Source organism: Micromys minutus (assembly GCF_963924665.1).
Source record: "Micromys minutus genome assembly, chromosome: 32".
Lineage (NCBI taxonomy): Eukaryota > Metazoa > Chordata > Mammalia > Rodentia > Muridae > Micromys > Micromys minutus.
In genome coordinates this window covers 22249045-22268006 of record NC_137967.1, presented here as the reverse complement: position 1 = coordinate 22268006, position 18962 = coordinate 22249045, and the positions used below count along the sequence as shown (strand labels likewise).

At 33.6% G+C, this 18962-nt stretch overlaps 1 protein-coding gene across 2 annotated transcripts in view; it reads left to right on the top strand.

The window, feature by feature from the left end:
* LOC308413519 (sulfotransferase 2A1-like) overlaps nucleotides 1–17628 on the top strand; it is a gene marked incomplete at both ends in the record, with an annotated part of 164592 nt that extends 146964 nt beyond the window's left edge. Inside the window, 3 exons of one of the 2 annotated variants that reach the window (XM_080908540.1) lie at nucleotides 3831–3925; nucleotides 10411–10588; nucleotides 17516–17628. In XM_080908540.1, coding sequence (XP_080764666.1) covers nucleotides 3831–3925; nucleotides 10411–10588; nucleotides 17516–17628 — 386 coding nt within the window. The remainder of the gene's footprint in view (nucleotides 1–3830; nucleotides 3926–10410; nucleotides 10589–17515) is intronic. The other variant, XM_080908541.1, reaches the window with a different exon arrangement.
* Nucleotides 17629–18962: the final 1334 nt, after the last annotated feature.

Sequence of the window (18962 nt, the reverse complement as noted above, 5' to 3'; positions counted from 1 at the left end):
GCACTGAGGAGACAGCTATATCAGGCAACAGTCATCATGTACTTCTTGGAATCCACAATATTGTCTGGGTTTAATTACTGTATATAGGATTAATCTCCAAGTGAGACAGTCTCTGTATGGCCTTTTCTTGAAACTCTGCTCCACACTTTGTCTCTGTACTTCATCCTGTGAATATTTTCTTTCCCCTTTTAACAAGGACTGAATCATACCCTCTTTGCTCTTCCAGCTTTTTGTGCTTCATATGATCTTTAGATTGTATCTTTCATAATTCAAGCTTTTGGAATAATATTCACTTATCAGTGAGTATACACCATGTGTGTTCTTTTCTCATTTGGTTACCTCACTCACAATGATATTTTTTTAGATCCATCCATTTGCATGATAATTTCATCACTTTTCATGCTTTACCCTACTAGTTTTGAAATTTACTTATTATTTCGGTGATTTTATCCAGGATTTTGTCAATATTGTTTACATTTTCAAGAAAGAACTGTATCAAGGAATTGCTGCATTTGCTTTCTTGTGTTAGCTGTTTTCACTTCATTAACCAATGTCAGTGTGTTCTTACAGGTATTGATTTTTGTGTTTGACTTGTTATTTTTCCAAAACCTAATGTAAATCATTTACTAATGCATTAGACATATCTTTTATATATAAATGTAGGTACATTGTGCTTAATGCGATTCTATTAGAACTGTTTTCATTGCACACTACAGATAAAATTATGTTATGATTTTCATTTGATTTTCAGGTGTATTTTATCATGATTTGTTCAAATACTGATTTATTGTTAAGTTGTGAGATGTTTAAGCTCCGTGAATTTATTTACTTTCTAGAGTTTGTCATTTTTTTAAGATAGAATATCAGAGATTGTTTTGTTTCCCACATTTTTAAGACTAACTTTGTGTCCTAAAATATGATTTCTTTTAGAGAAAGTTCAGTGGGCTTTTCAGAACAGTGCATATTGTAGAGTGTTTGGATATAATGCTCTATAAATATATCTCAAATCCATTTTCTCTGTGATATCATATACTTCCTTTAATTTTCTATTACGATGACCAGTCAATGGTTGAGGTTGAGACTACTATTATGCCTGATGATACCATATGACTGTACATCTAGTAGTATATTCTGGGTAGAAATGTATGAACTTTGTTTGGAATTATACAGTATTATCTATAAATATTTCCTCATCAGCAGAAATTGATGTTATTCTTTCTCACCAAAATTGGTGTTGAGTCTGTTTTCTCAGATTAGAGTACCAATAGCTCCTTGTATTTCAGTTCCTTATGACAAATCACCTTTTTAAAAATCATTCCATTGTAACACCTTTCTTTAATGGTAAAGTGTTACAAATATATACTTCCAACTATTTTTAATTTAATGTGCTACCCCTTTCCTTTCATTAATAAATTGACATCATAAATATTCATTTAGTACAAATCAGTGTCTATTCATTCCTCTAACTTTGTCTATTTTGTTGATTTTTCAAAGAAGTTTCAGCTGTTTTGTTTTGGGTATTTTTTTATGTATTGCTTAAAGTTGTTCTACTTTGATTTTTGTTTTTTCCAATAAAACCCTTCTTACCAGCAGGAATTTAGTAGTAAAAAGTGTTTATTTGCCTTATACTTTTTTTAAAAAATCACTTTATTTGTATATATTTCCAATGATATCCCCATTTTTCTTAGCAATCCACAGACTGTACCTATTCATTTCCTCCTTTTTGCTTTCATGATGGTGCTCTTCCACCGACTCACCATCTCCACCTCACTACACTAGCATTTCTCTATGCTGGGTCATTTAGCCTCCATAGAACAAATGTAATCTCCTCCCAGTTATGCCAGATAAGACTTTCCTCTACAAACTATTCAGCTGGAGCCATGGGTCTCTCCAATTGAATTCTTTGGTTGATAGTTTCATACATGTGAACTCTGGAGTATCTGGTTGGTTGATGTTGTTCTATCTATGAGGGTGTAAGCCCTATCAGCTCCTCCATTACTTCCCCTAACTTTCCATTTGGGTTCCCAGTGCTCATTCAGAAAGTTAGCAGCAAGCATTTGCATTTTCAGGCTATAGTAGTGACTCCAAAGAGATAGTAATAACAGGCTCGCATCAAACTCTTCTTGGCATTAGTAATCGTGAATTGGTTTGATGGCTGCATAAATGGATCAATATCCTTGTAGGACAGTCTCTGGATGACCTTTCCATCAGTCTGTGTTCCATTCTTTGCCCTGTATTTGTTTTCTTTTAAAGATTTATTTATTTATTTTATATACGTACACTGCAGCTGTTTTCAGACACACACAAAGAAGGTGTCAGATCTCATTAAAGATGGTTGTGGGCCATAATATATTTGCTGGTATTTGAGCTCAGGACATCCTGAAGAACTTTCAGTGCTCTTAACCTCTGAACTATCCCTCCAGCTGCTGTCCCTAGATTTCTTTCAGACAGGAGCAATTATCTGTCAACAATTTTGAGAATGTTCATGACTCCCTTCTGGATACATTCTTTACTGGTTCCCTTTCACTTTTGTTCAGTATTTCATCTAATGCCATCCCATTTGTTTCCTGTGAACCTCTTGCTTTCCTAGCATCTGGAACTATCTGTTGGTTACCTCCATTCCCCATATACCATTGCTACAAACATCTGTTCAATTTTCTGACGCTCTGTACACCTCTCCTGTATCATTCACATGTGATCCAGCCCCTCTATTTTACTTCCCTCTTTTTTCCTCTCAAGTCCATTCTGCTCTCTACCTCCCATGATTATTTTGCTTCCCATTCTACATAGGACTGACTCATCTACACATTCTTCTTTTTTCTTGAGCTTCATATGGTCTATAAATTATATTTTGGGTATTTAAAGTTTGTTTCTAATATCTACTTATCATTGAGAACATACCATGTGTGTTCTTTTAAGTCTGCATAGCTTTTTCGGGATGATATTTCTCTAATTCTCTGCAAATTTACAAAGCCATTGTTTTGAATGGCTGAGTAGTATTAATTGTGAGAATATGTTACTTTTTCTATATCAAATACTCTGCTTAGAGACATCTGCTTTTTCTAGCTTCTGTCTATTATAAATAAGGCTTCTATGAAAATAGTGGAGACTGTGTCCTTATTATATGTTGGGACATCTTTTAGATATATGCATAGGAGTGGTATAGCTGAATCCTAAGGTAGTATTATGGCCAATCTTCTGAGGAACTGCCAGGCTGATTTCCAGAGTGGTTGTGACAGCTTGAAATCTCTCCATGAAGGAGTCTTCCTTTTTCTTGACATTCTCACTATCATCTGCAAGTTTTTCTATTGACCTTTAACAGTTGTGTGTCTCTGTAATTATCACTACTTACTGGAGAAATTTTTTCTTAATGTTTGAGAGATTCAATGAATTATAAGAATAAGTAAAATAAAAAATGATTATGAATATATTTTATTAGCATATTCAAAGATCTCATTCATAGAATAAATAGGTTAGGTACTAGAACCGGTATCCTTCAGGTTTTATGAAAATTATGGGGATCACATGTCTTTGAAACTGTATCCTCTCAGGAAGTTGTTCCTGCAGGGAATCTGAGGTAAGGAAGTCTATGAGGAAAAGAATTTACTAATGAACTTATTTTATTAGCTTAGCTCCCCTCTCTTTTTCTCTCTCTTTGGTGTGTATGAGCGTGTATCAAATATCACATTTAATGTTATAAATAGACTACTTTAAATTTTTGTAAAGCTCTCCTACATGTTGAATTGCAAAAAAAAAAAAAAAAAAAAAAAAAAAAAAGCAGTCTTTTCTTCATGTGTTGTAATTGACACTTTCATCCTCTCTGCATTAAGTTCCATTTGGATCATGGTTTGAGCACATCCGTGGATGGCTGTCAATGAGAGAAGAGAAAAACTTCCTTTTATTATGCTATGAAAACATGAAAAAGGTAACCATCCTTCTTACACAATGCTACAATCTCTTACAATCTCATTTCATGTAGCACTGCACATTTTTCAGTGTCCCATTTCTACCCACAGGGTCAGTGTTAAGCTCAGAACAGTCATTAATGTAAAAGTATTATTAGGCTTTTTGATATTTATTTACTTGTATTTGTCTTTTCACATCAAGGTTCTTGCCCATCATCTTCCTTCCTTCCTTCCTTCCTTCCTTCCTTCCTTCCTTCCTTCCTTTTCTATCATTCTTTCTTCCTTCCTTCCTTTCTTTCTTTCTTTCAGTCTTTCTTTATTGCTTGCTTAACTTTTTGCTTGCTTTCTTGTTTGCTTTACTTCTTTCTTGCTTGCTTTACTTCTTTTTTGCTTGCTTGTCTTATTACTTTCTTTCTTTAACCTAGTTAAAGTGAGGTGGTAACACACGTTGCACCACAGATTTTTATAATTCTGTGAATGCAAAACATATACTACATCCCTTACAAATATGGTGAGTAAGGAACTATAAAGCAGTGTCATGTCTCTGTTGTTCTGAACTTTATGCCATTTCTGTTTGACCATTCAGAAAAGGCACAAAAACATGAAACCCATCCGACAATCCCCTGAAAGTACATGTGCTTGAGTGACATTCATAGGACTAGGCAATATTCAAATATGGTCAGGCATATCGAGGAAGATAGGATTCTCTGCTCCATATACATATATAATAATTTGGAGATTCATATATATTGAAATGCCTCACTGAAGGCTATGAAACCTGAAAGAGGCTCTATTTCTAGCATTGGGAGTTGGAGACAGCCTAAGTTGTTTATGGTCATCATTGGTTGTATGGTGATTTTGAGGTTAAACTTTGCTACAAATGTCATTATCAAAAGACCAATAAAATATTTTTGTTTAATTAAAGAATACTCCTTGTAACGATGAACACATAAAAATAATGCAAATTATACAAACACAAATATTCTCATTTAATTGGCTATTCAAAAGTTTAAATGGGTGGGAAGTTGTAGGTAGAAAGTATCCATCAATAATTTACATATCAAGGATAAAGTTGTCAATTGTACTTCTAAGTGAGGAAGAAAATTGCATTGAGCACACACTGTGTCTTCTTAGAAGAGAAAACTCTTGTGTCTTCTTAGAACTGTTGAAAAAATTAAGGAGAAAAAAAACAGTCTTTTTTCTTTCAACATTATTTAAAAAACAGAGATACATGTACAGATATTTTAAAATATTTTGCCATAAAACTATATTTTTGTCAGTACTTGATTTTTGAAAGGATTGAGAGTATTTATGGAAAACTTAGTACATCCAATGTGCATAAAGTACATGAAAAACAAAACATAACATGGAAATAGTCAACATTTTCTTGGTTTGTAAAGATTAAACATTATAAATTTTGAATATCAAAAATTGTCATAAGACAATTGTCTTAGCTCTTAGGTTATTAATGATTTAAGGTCTAGATGTATCCTACTCTGAATGGATGCTATTCACTTATTGATTTTTTTCTAAGAAGGACTGTGGCTTTCACTTTTTGGCCTTACATTTTTTGAGCTTCATATGGTCTGTGAGTTGTTTCTTTGGTATTCAGAGATTTCTGGGGCTAGTAACAAATGATCAGTGACTGCATATTATATCTGTTCTTTTGTGACTCACCTCACTCAGGATGGTATTCTCTAGATACATCCATTTTCCAATAAATTTTATAAAGTCAATGTTTCAAATACCTGAGTATACTCCAATGTGTAAATATACCATTATTTTTGGATCCATTCATCTGCTGAAGAACATCTGGGTTCATTCCATCTTCTGACAGTTATAAATAAAACTCTTATAATCATGATGGAGCATGTGTGTGGGAGCATCTTTGGGGTATATGCCCAGAAGTGGAATAACTGGGTCTTCAGGTAGGACTATGTCCAATTTTCTTTTTTTAAAGAAATTTTAATTACTTTTTATTGAAAACTGCACTGAATGTTAAATGTCCACCTTTACAATAAACAAATGCAGTAACTGTAACTCACACTAATTATTATAGCTATTATTTCTCTGTTTGAGATAGTTTAAAGTTTTTTTTTTTTTTTTTTTTTTTTTTTTTTTTTTTTTTTTTTTTTTTTTTTTTTGTCACAAACACAAGAATGTACCTATACAAAGGCTCAAAATAGGCCATCCTTAGAAACAAAAAAGGCAATTATTTACAAAAGACTATGAATAGAACATGTAACTCACTGATTCAAATTTAATAGTATTTGTTAAAATCAGTCACATCTAATAGCATATCTGAAGTGTTCTTGTATAAAATATCAAGCGAAGAAAATAATTTATCAATGTCTAAAAAAGTGGGTTTGTTCATAGACAATCTGACAAGTTACTATAAAAAGTGTTTCCCAAGACATAAGGAAATGCAACATTATTCTGCTTGAACCCTTCTAATCCAATACTTTCCACTCAATAAAATAGCTGAAGATCTAAAACTGAGAAAATATATTTGAGTACAAACAGCTTGTGAAACTTAATACTTTTCTCTTTTGTTTTCTTTTTTTTATATCGTTGTTTTTTTTTTTAATTACCAGAAGATTTTACTGAACTAACAACAAAATTTGTTGTTCAGATGTGAAACTGTCTGTATAGGAGCTTTTACTTCTTCAATCCTGTGCCCGGAGATGTCTCCACAGGCAAACAATGTCCTCCCCATCTTGTACTAATTTTAATCTTCCTATCAGCAAAGGAGGCAACAGCCCCTAGAGACCAAAGGGACTAGTCTTGATGGGAATTTTCTCTCAATTTTTTATTGATATTTGGAGCTCTTGATGCAACATTCTAGTTCTAGTTCGCTTTCCTCTTGCCATCTTGTAGTCTCTTTTTATACGTGATCTTGTTGTCAGAGATTGGTTTCTTACTCTCCTGAGTACCTGGCCTGTGTCCCTGGATCTCCACTGTTCTTGTTGGCAGATTGCCTGTTTGTTTGTTCTGCACACATTGTCCCTCCGTGTTGATATCAAGTACCTATGTCAGAGTTCCTACTCCCCCAATCCAATGGGGGTTTGTGCTTTCTGAGCGCTCAGCCCAGACCTCTCTGCACCCTGGCTACTCATAGTGCAGTCTCGCTAGGACTAGGCCTCGGTCCCTGGATCTCCCCTGTTTCTAGTGTCAGATGGCTGGAGTGTTTGTTCCACATGTGCCAGCCAGAAGGCAACTGAGTCTTTATGGCAGAGTTCCTGCTCCCCGGAACCTATGGGAGGGACACGCTTTCCGCATGCTTGGCCCAGACCTCTCTGCACCTTGGCTACTTGCAGAGTAGTCTCACCAGGCCTGTATCTCTGGATCTTCACTGTTCCCGGTGGCAGATGGCCTGAGCATTTGTTCCGCATGCATGGGCCCTATGGGTGGCAAAGGAGACCCTTATGGCAGAGTTCCAGTCCCCCGAACCAATGGGGGGAGCACTTTCCGTTTGCTTAGCCCAGACCTCTCTGCACCTGGCTATTCACAGCGCCTTTGTTTATTATTTTATAATGATAATTATATGCTGAGTTTAATTCCTTCTCTAATCCAATCTATTTGCTGTTCTTTGTGCTTCTTCTACTTTGATAGGTATCTAGTTAAAAGAAATTTTTTATGATTTGGTTACAAAATAATTTATGTGCATTTCACATGCGTATTTCTTCTTTATCCATTTCTATATTTAATAGAAATGATCCAAATTTATGAGATAATTTGTTTTTTTTTAATTTAACATTTTCTTGACCACAGTATCCAATTGTTCTATGTGATTGTTAATGGTTGATTGTGTACCTTTCAATATTTGCATATTATTTATGACTTCTACCTTTCAAGATACTGCTTAAGTTTCAAATTTTCATTTACATATTTGCTTCACCTTGAGTTTTCTTGATTGATTCAATTTCTATTTTAGTTTTGGTTTTGGTTCATTCAATTTGATTCATTCAATTTCATTCTTAATTAATTCATTCAAATTTCTTCAATGCTTTTGTTTTTTTATGTTATTTGTCATTTTGATAAGACTTTATGGGATGTATTTCCTCTTTAAGAACCTCTATCATCATTATACAGATTATTTTAAGGTATTTTGTTTGTTTCTAAGCTGTACTGGGATAATCAGAACCTGCTGTAGGATAGTAATACTTCTGTAATAAAGACATATTTTCCTGGCTCTTATTGATTATGTTTTTATGCTGGCATCTAGCTATTTGGTATTTGGAAGACTATACATCTAAGTCCTCATATTGGGTATTGCCTATTTGAATAGCTGTTTTCTTCTTAGATTTGGTATTCTATGTGTTTTTAGAAGATTATGGTGACTGTGTTTTGCCTGTAGGAAATTGTTTTTAAATCCTGATACATCTTGTCACTGGAGAGTTTCAGGTAAAATGCATATTGGGTATCAAGGCCTGATACTTAGGAAAGGATATAAACTATGAGGGGAACCTAAGTAGATCCATAGGAGGGATGTAAGCTGGTTGTTTACCAGTATTTGCTTAGTCACTGGGAAATGTAGAAAGTAAGTGAAAAATACAAAGAAGCATACATATAAATATTTGGATGAGCTATATTCCAAAATACTAAGGTATTTGATTTGAAAGATTGAAGGGAGAGGTGAATATTTACAGTTAGCCTATGTTCTTCTCTCATGTGAGTGATCCATTGTTTCTCAGAATGTTGGGACTAGGAAAAAGCATTAAGTAGAGAAAAATAATTTTGGAGATTACAGTATCTATGATCTACTGTATTTGGGGGTATTTATAGAAAGGCTGAAGCTGAATGCACAGAAATATGGACTGGACTAGTGGTCTGATCTGAGAAAACGAATGTAGAGATCATGATTTTTTTTTTTACTTTATTTTAAAAAACAATGTTAAATGTACAAATTTTCAGCATTTTTGCATAAAAGTATACGAATACATTTTAATGTGGTAATTATGTATTTGTGGGTACATATACATACACATATGTATATATGTAACAATAATATAGGATAAGATGCTATAATTTGAGGGGATAGGCAAGAAACTGGGAAGAGCTGTAGGTAAAAAAGGGGAATGAAATACAGTTCTATTTTAATTAAATATATTATTTTTTGTTGAACTTCACACAGAAAGTGGGTTGTTTCTGGGGTGTTCAGAACTTTATGGGGTTAGAATCCCATTATCAGTGATTGCATATTATTTCTGTTCTTTTGTGACTGGGTTATCTCACTCAGAATAATATTCTCTAAATACATCCATTTTCTTAAGAATTTTGTTAACTCATTGTTTCTGATAGCTGAGTAGTACTCCATTGCGTAAATGTACCAGTATTTTTATATCCTATTTCTGTACCAGTGCCATGTAGCTTTCAGCACAATTGCCTTGTAATATAGCTTGAGGTCAGGAATAATGATCCCTGCAGATGTTTTTTTGTTGTTGAGGATGGATATTGCTATTCTTGCTCTTCTGTTATTCCAGATGAAATTGCACATTTCTCTTTAAACTTAATGAACAACTGGGTTGGAATTTTGATGGGGATTGCATTGAATATGTAGATTGCTTTTGGTAAGATGGCCATTATTAAAATGTTGATTCTTCCGATTCATGTATGTATGGCTCAAGTAGAAGGCCAAATTACTAAAAAAAAAAATACTGAGTATTCCAAGATTTCTCCTTTTTATGACTTCTGTGATTATGACCTCACTAGGTAGGCATCTGAGTTGCATCATATGATCATAGTTAAAAACAAAGCAAAATCTTCCAAAACAATTGTATCCAAAAATAAAAATTATTACAAATATTTAATGAATCTTGTAAAACTATGTTATTCTCAGTTACTCATAAGAACATTATTATTTGTTGGAACCCTTAGCTTCTGCCAGGTTCTGTGTGCACATTGTCTTCATTCACACTGATATTTGTTTGGAAGTATTTCTATGAGTTTCCTTAAAAATCTCGCTCCAGATTGGGTACGACAGTACTTATGTAACATGTCCAAGTACATAATTCTCTGATCTTTCCCAGAGACACTTCAGTAGGGTCTCCATAACTATTTTTATTTTGCTAGATGTGGCTCCATTGTGAGAACTAAAATCCAGTAATGTCATCTCAGTGAACTTAGGAAATGTGGTGCCATCAACCTGTAAACACAGTACTGGAGAGAAAAGACAGAAAGTTCAGAAATTTGGAGGTCCTCATCCACTACCAAGAAAGGTTGAAAAGATGCTCATTTATATTTGACCCCACCGCATATATACTCTCAATCCCAAATAAATGTTAATTTCTATTTCTCTATGACAAATAATCTTGCCATGATGTAATCCAAGTCCACTAATGCTGCACATGTCTCCTGATATCTCCCAATTGGTTCCGCAACACTACTCAATGTATGATTTGTATTTCATGGGGCCAGTTTTATCTGTCATCCACATTTCCTTTACTGCACATGTTTATCGGAGGCCTTTGATTATTCCCTTTCTTTTTGTTTACTCTTCTTGTAGGACACCAAGGGAACCATAAAGAAGATCTGTGAGTTCCTAGGAAAGAAATTAGAGCACAACGAGATGGATCTAATTCTCAAGTACAGCTCCTTCCAAGTCATGAAAGAAAATAATATGTCTAATTATAGTATCATCCCAGATGATCCAGTTAATGCCCATTTGAAGCTATTGAGGAAAGGTAAAAATATCAGAATATATCAGTTCATGTAGAGGGTTTCTGCAAAATGGACTCTAAGAAACTATTGTGATTACATCAGCATCAGTCATTACTCAACATTCATCAATTCTCACAACACTTACAGTGGAACTTTTACATGGTAGTAATATGGGCCTAAGGCACACTGAAATGCTGATATTTTTCCTAGAATATAATATTGCGTTTCAGATGGACATGTCTAATACACTTAATTGAAAATAATAAAATAGATATGTTTCTTTGAGGATTTGTATGGCTCCCTATATCACAAACCTCAACTCTAAAATATATTTACCACATCAGGTCAAAGTTATATAGACGTTGGTAAACAAAGAAATAACTTCGGTTATCTTCTAGAAATGATGTTAAACAGGACAATATTGCTGCCTCACATCAGGCCAGAAAATAAACCCACAAAGACTAAGCAAAATAGCCTTCAGTATTAAAATCTGGTGGTATTTTCCAATCAACATTTGGACTGCAACAGGTTCATGGTTTTTCTTTTTATTCTGAATTCTCTTGTTTAAATATGCATGTGCCAACGTTCAGTGCTGGTACTTTATTTGTATTGTTTTGTATTTGTGAAGTTAAGGGGTAGCTTTGCCGGAATATATCACAACTGGAGGCTCACCCATGATTAATTATAGAATAAGTGTTGAGTTGAATATCTATTGTCAGTTTTGGGGGTGAATAAAGAACTTGGTTATAAATGTGATTAATAGAGATTTAAAGGTTTAGCTTTATCTACTTATTATTTTTAAGCTTCATCATTAGGCTTCAGTGCTCCTCCCCCACCTTAGAGTCTGAGAATATGATCCTATACTGCTTGGTTTTGTGTCAACTTTGCATAAGATGGAGTTATTATGAAGAAAGGAGCCTCAGTTGAGGGACAGCCTTCATGAGTTCCAGCTCTAAGGAATTTTGTCAACTAGCAATCAAGGGGGAGGGCCTAGACCATTGTATGTGGAGCCAACATTGGACTGGTAGTCTTGGCTTCTATAGGTAAGCAAATTGACCAAGCCAGGGGAAGCAAGCAAAAAGCAATAATCCTCCATGGTCTCTGCATCAGCTCCTGCTTTCTGACCTGCTTGAGTTTCAGTCCTGACTTTCTTTGCTGATAAACAACAATATGACAGAATGAGCTTAATAAACACTTTCCTCCCCAACTTTATTGTTTGTCATGATATGTGTATAGAAATATAAACCCTGACTGAGACAGATTCTAAAATGTAAGAAAATGAGAAATTGTCATATATAGTATCTATTTTAAAGTGGTTTGCATATTGCATTTAACACCATACTTCTGGTGTCCTCAAAACAAACTTGAGAACAAAGACTTGTCACCATAGAAATGCGGTCATTCAAAAGGACTGAAGGTTCTAGGAGAAACACAACAGCTGATAGACGATGTCAGACTCCGAGACACCAGCCAGTACAAATACAAATTTATTAGGACTAAAACTTTGGTCTTACCTAAGAAAAAAACTTTTATTAATAAATTTCTTAAAATGAATTCGAATTTGAAAGAGGTAAACAGTATATGTACATAAAAGGCTGTGAGGAAAAGCTAAATGGAATGTTGTGGCTTGTTTAATAGAGAAGTGCTATGAAAACTCAAGTAATAGTTTTGATGGAGACAAACTAAGACAAATGCAACAGGATTTAGAAAAGAATTCTATGAGGACAACCTTCATTGCCTTTGTCCAGGACGATTTTCCAAGATAGAACAAAATGAGATTTAACTTAGTCTCTTCTAATATAAACTGTATTTTTAATATTTCATACCCTTCAGGAGGAATCAATCTCTATCTTTATCATCTATACCTAAGTAGTTTATTTCAAAACACTTGATATGACTTCAAAAGTCATTGATAGTTTAACCATTAGAGTGGTTATTGAAGGCATATATATTTTGGCATTTGCATGTACCCTTTATCCTGGAGAATTGTGTTCCTTATATCAGTGTTGTAACTTACAGTTAATAAGCCATGACACCTATGGAAAAAAAGGGCACTGAATGGTGTTAGCTACTTTATTACCTCCCAATGCACTATTTAGAATATTGGATGCTGAGATAGATCTGTTGGGGAATAGTTTTGAAAGAACAAATGGATACATTTTGTTGTCCCAAATATTTCATCAGACTGATGTTATTTTTTTAATCCTGAAGGTATTACCAAATCAAAATTAATTTTATTACTTACCGTTAGATATCAAATTATCTAAAGCCTAAAATTTTGAAACCTGTAATAAGCATTATACTGGCATTATCCACAAGGAATTTCCCAGACCTGTTTTACTCTCCTTAAGTTTCATTCCTTAACTGGTTGTAGAAGAGTCCCTTAATTACCTGCCACGTGATACTCTCAAGAGCTACTCTTACCCAGGAGACTCATTCATTTGGTTAGGTTGTGTTAACAGGAGTTTTAAGATTTAACCAATAATTTTTTCACATACAAGTGTGTTTATTTTGATTCCATGTTCAGACCATATGGAAAATACACTAGTTTCAGCCACTCTTTGCTTGACAGAAATTTTGTAAAGGCACTGTCACAATCAAGTCGTATGACCAAGAATGTTGTCTGACAGATTTCAGAGGTCCTAACCATCATTATTTCACCCAACCTGAGTTATTTTCCTGATTGTGGTCAGACCATTAATCATGGTTTCTTCTTCTTCTTCTTCTTCTTCTTCTTCTTCTTCTTCTTCTTCTTCTTCTTCTTCTTCTTCTTCTTCTTCTTCTTCTTCTTCTTCTTTTTAGTTTCTTATAGTACTTTATGTTTGATTTATTTTTTGATTAGAAAAGGTTTATTACAAGGAGGAACTAATACAAGGTCATACATTTTCATTTTAATTGAGAAATCATGGTGTTATAAAAAGAAAAACTATTTTTGATAAAGTTAATTTAATTAGTACAGAAGTATCTGAACCAAACTATTTAAGTTTTCTTTCTATCTTGGAAACAAATCATAGCTAATCTAATTTAACCAAATTGTGCGTAATGTTAAAAATATTCATTGTCTCATGCATGAAACAAAAAATAATGAGGTAAATATAGTGCTAAGTATTTTCATAATAAATAACACAAAGTCTAGATCATGTGGCATGAATCTTCACTCAGAAGTGTTCATTCAGCACTTCTGAGATTTTACCTCTTGGGTTATACCTTGTGTGTTTTACCTTAGCAATCATTTAATAAGAAAGCCTTACACTACCTCTTGAGCAAATTAAAATGATCAAACTATTAAGTACCACATATAAGTTTTAGATGATAAATTTAAGAATGCGCTCATTTATTTTACAAATGTATTTAATGATTGTATAAATTTTAGTCCAATTAAGCTTAGCATGGGACCTGTTAATAATTTTTAGTAATTAACATTAGCTACACATTTTTCAGGGTTGGTTGGTTTGTTTTTTTTTTTAATTGAACAATTTTATTTTTAAAGACAAAGATAAATGTACAGATTTTAAGCATTTTTGCATAAAAGTATATGAGTACATTTTTGTCACTACTTGGTTTTTTTTAAGGTGTGATAGTATGCATTAAAATCTTACTAGTTACAGTGAGCATAAAGTACATGTAAAATAAGATGTAACCAGGTAATAGTCAAAGTTTTCTTGGTGTGTAAAGACTAAAAATAATGGTTTTTAATTTTCATTTTCTTTTTTTTTTTGAGAGGGGCTTTGTTTTTCTTGAACTTCATATAATCTGTGAGTTGTTTCTGAAGTTTTAAGAGCTTTCTGGTGTTAGTATCCAATTATCAGTGACTGTATATTATGTCTGTTCTTTTGTGACTGGGTTATCTCACTCAGGATAATATCTTCTAGATGCATCCATTTTCTATAGAATTTCATAAAGTCATTGTTTCTGACAGCTGAATAGTACTCCATTGTTTAAATATACCACAATATTTGTATCCATTCATCTACTGAAGGACATCTGGGTTATTTCCAGCTTCAAGCTATTAGAAATAGGGCAGCAATGAACATTGTGTTGCATGTGTCTTTGATGTATTTTGGAGCTTTTCTGGGGTATATGCCCAGAAGTGGAACAACGGAATCTTCAGTTAGTACTACGTCCAACATTCTGAGGAATATCCAAAGTGATTTCCAGAGTGGTTGTACAAGTTTACAACTCCACCAACAGTTTAGAAGTGTTCCTCTTTCTCTGCATCCGTGCCAGCATCTGCTGTCATCTGAATTTTTGACCTTAGCCAATCTGGTTGGTGTACTGTGGAATATCATGGTTGTTTTCATTTGCATTTTCCTGATGGATGATGACGTGAAGCACTTCCTTAGATGCTTCTCAGCCATTCGATATTCCTCAATTGAGAACTTTTTGGTTAGCTCTGTACCACATTTTTAATAGGGTTGTTTGATACTCTGGTGTCTAACTTCTTGAGTTTTTGTATACTTTGGATATTAGGCTTCTATCAGATGTGGGGTTGGTAAAGACCTTTTCCGAATCTGTTAGCTGCTGTTTGTTTTCTTGGCAATGTCCTTAGCCTTACAGAAACTTTGCAATCTCATTAAGTCCCATTTGTTTACATTTGACCTTAGAGCACAAGCCATTAGAATTCTGCCCAGGAAATTTTCTCCTGTGCCTGTGTACTCTAAGGTTTTCCCTATTTACTCTTCTAATAGTTTCATTGTGCCTGGTATAATGTGGAGATCTTTTATCCACTTGCACTTGAGCTTTGTACAAAAAGATAAGAATGGGTCAGTTTTCATTCTTCTGCATGCTGAGTGCCAGCTGGACCAACACCATTTGTTGAATAGGCTGTCCTTTTTCAATTGAATGTTTACAGATCCTTGGTCAAAAATCAAGTGACCATATATGTGAGAGTTCATTTCTGGAACCTCTATTCTAATCTAATGATCCACATGACTATCTCTGTAGCAGTACTATGCAGTTTTTAGAACAAGTGCCTTGTAATATAGCTTGAGGTCATGGATAGTGATTCGCATAGATGTTTTCATGTTGTTGAGTAATCATGGTTTCTGCTACCCTTAGAGCATACAGAGGACAAAACTACCTGAGAATTAAGAGAAATCCTACTATTTGCAGGCAAAATAACATCATGAGAAGGAGTGGCAAACATCCTTTTCTTAGAACTACATCCACTCAAAATAAATAAATAAATAAATAAATAAATTCATTTTACAAGAGTTAAATTATCATTAGTAAGTTCTAGCATATCATTTGACACATTAAATTTTAAGGAGATATTTTATACAGAGAGAATGATTGTACATATGATTTTGATATAATTGGACTCAGAACTTCATATGTGTACCTGCAAAGACATGGTTCTCCCATCTGGACTTCTCGTTCATTGGAAGCCAGATTGAATTTGCTGAGATTCTTAAATCACAGTATATGTCCAGCCTCATTAGGATTCAGGCATGCTGTAATAAATGATAATGTAACATACTCTAATAATTAATACCTTAACAAACCTGAGAGAAACAATAAAAAGTTGCAGGTTTACTTCTTAACATATGATACATTTTGTATTATCAATTAATTGTATCTTACTTGAATATGGAATATTAATAATTATCATTTAATTATGATTTTGTACAAGATTGTTAACATATTCTACTGGAGAATTAAAATTAACTTACATAATACCTAAAGAAAAAATGTGATAAGAAAAATGATTACTTTTCTTGTCAATATTTTTGGCTTTAAATTATCTATCACTATTATGCTGGGTTACCTATGAAGGAATAATTATCCCTAACCAAGAAAATGTGACCAATGCAAGCACCTTGTTCTCTCATTCATAAATGCTTTAAAAATTCCATATTGAGTATATTCTCTACGTCTGATATTCTTTCATAAATGAAGCCTTTAACAGCTAAATAAAAATTAATATTTCTGAAATATTAGCTACAAAATCATTTCATTCATATATACAAAAATGAAGAGCATGGAGTATTGAAGTGTTATAGAAAAGTGATATAATATAAAAAATTTGGAGTTTCAGTGATGTACATGAAGTAAAGATTGGAAAATGTTTAGAGTGGAATAAATAAGAAAACAAATAAGAAATGCTTGTATAGAAGAAATCAGCACTCCAGGAGAAATAAACATGCAATGTATAAAAAACAGTGGGATGATTTGAAGTCTGTAAGGTCAAAACTAATGTCCTACTGGACTGCTGTGATTAGACCTAACACATGTTCACAAAAGACAGAGATACAGAGAAAATGGAATATGATCATGTACATCTTCAAGCATCAGCAAATATCATGGCTGAGTGTAAACAGAAGTTACATGATATTTTCAGCAGAAAGTTTCTAAGACTCTTGCATCCGTTGGAAGAATCAACATGACTACCCTTCAGGTTACACTGTGTACATCTCCATTTCCAGAATATCTGATGCCTCAATCATCCTCAGGGAACTGTACTAAATTTTACTCACAGAAGCATACAAGGCTAAAATTAGTTTTATATATTTTGTAAACTTGCTCATAAACTCTGAAGAAGTTTTATAACTAAACACTAAATATAGAAAGCACAATTAAAGTTTGTTAGACTTATAAAGATGCAAAACAGTATTGGAATAAATAGGGTGATGAATTCAGGTAAAATTGGAAGAAGAAATGATCTGGTCATATAAGAACTACAATGTTGCTTCTATTAGATGGTGGAGCTATAAATCAGGAAAAGAGAAGGGGAAACGTTGTAATATTATTTTCGAAAAAGAAAATGTATATATGTATGGACATGTATATAATTTTATGACAAAGAAGCTTTTTCTGGAGAACCATTGAAATTTGGATTTTATTAATTGTGAGATTTTTTTGAAGTAAATAGTAAAGCATATGAAAAACATAGTGAGAATAGTATTAAGATTATTGGTAATGCACCTATACATCTGATTCATATTTTCAAGGTACAACAGGAGACTGGAAGAATTACTTTACTGTAGCACAAGCTGAAGAATTTGATAAAGAATACCAGGAGAAAATGAATGGCTTTCCTCCAGGACTGTTCCCATGGGAATAATTACTTTAAACTTTTAAATTTTATATGGAGAGTTGTCTATATAAAATTTTCCTATTCTATTACTTGTCAATCACTAGATCTGCTCACAAAATAAATGTTGTTAATGAATTATTGTAGTTTTCCCATTATTTTCTTCACTTTACACCCTGATCACAAGTGATTCCTCTTTTTGTCCCAGTCCCACTTTAACACATTCGTTCCCCTATTATCTCTCTCTTCCTCAGAGAAGGGAAGGCCCTTCATTGGTACCGAGTGGCTCAGGAAAAACATGTCACAGCAGGACTAAGTGTATCATCTCCCACTGAGGGCAGACAAGGCAGCCCAACTAGGGGTAAAAAATCAAAATGCAGACAACAGAGTCAGACACAGTTCCCACTGTATTTTTTAGGTGATAGATATGTTGAAGAAGCATCACATTTATTACATATGTGTAGGAGGTCTATGTGATGGCCATGCACACTTTTTGGTTGGCCACTCAATGTTAACCCCCATGGATTCAGGTTGTCTTACTTGGGAGGTCTTGTGGTGGACTTGTGTTACTCAGCCTCCCTCAATTCCCCAACTCTTCCTCAAGACACCACAAGCTCTGGCTATTCTTTGGCAGTGGACCCGTCTTAGTTAGAGCTTTGCTGCTATGAACAGATACCATAAACAAGACAACCATTTTAGGGATAAAGTTTAAATGGGACTGGCTTACATGTTCACATGTTTTGTCCATTAATAGAAACCCCAATTTCCCTTATTAAACTACATCTTAAATACAATATTTGAAATATAAAAATCACATCAAGTATACAAGTATTTTTACTCTGAGAATTGGACAAAAATGTCTTCATAGAGATTCTGAAATGTCATTCATTTCTGCCCCAATTATTTGAATTGTATTACAATTTTACTTCATTTTTGTTAATTTTTCTTAAGTGTTAACATAATGGGTCTCATTACAAAACTTGGATATATACATTGTTGTAATTTCCACAATATTGTTTTCTAATGTCATCTGTTTTTGTTTATTTCCCTGAAGTGCTATCTTTTTTTTCATTATACCCAGACTATTTGCATATCATATATATATATGTTTATATACTATATATATATATATATATATATATATATATATATATATATATATATATATATATATATATATCACTGAACAAATATTGCAACATTTTGTTTTGATTTATGTGGTTTTAAAGATTCGTGCCAAAAGGCCTGATGAGAAAGAGATCCAAGTAGCCAGGGGACAGAGAGATCTCTGCCAAGTGCACAGGGAAAGTGCGACCCTGCCCTGCCTGATCCAGGGACCAGGAATCCAGCATTGGAACCTCTGT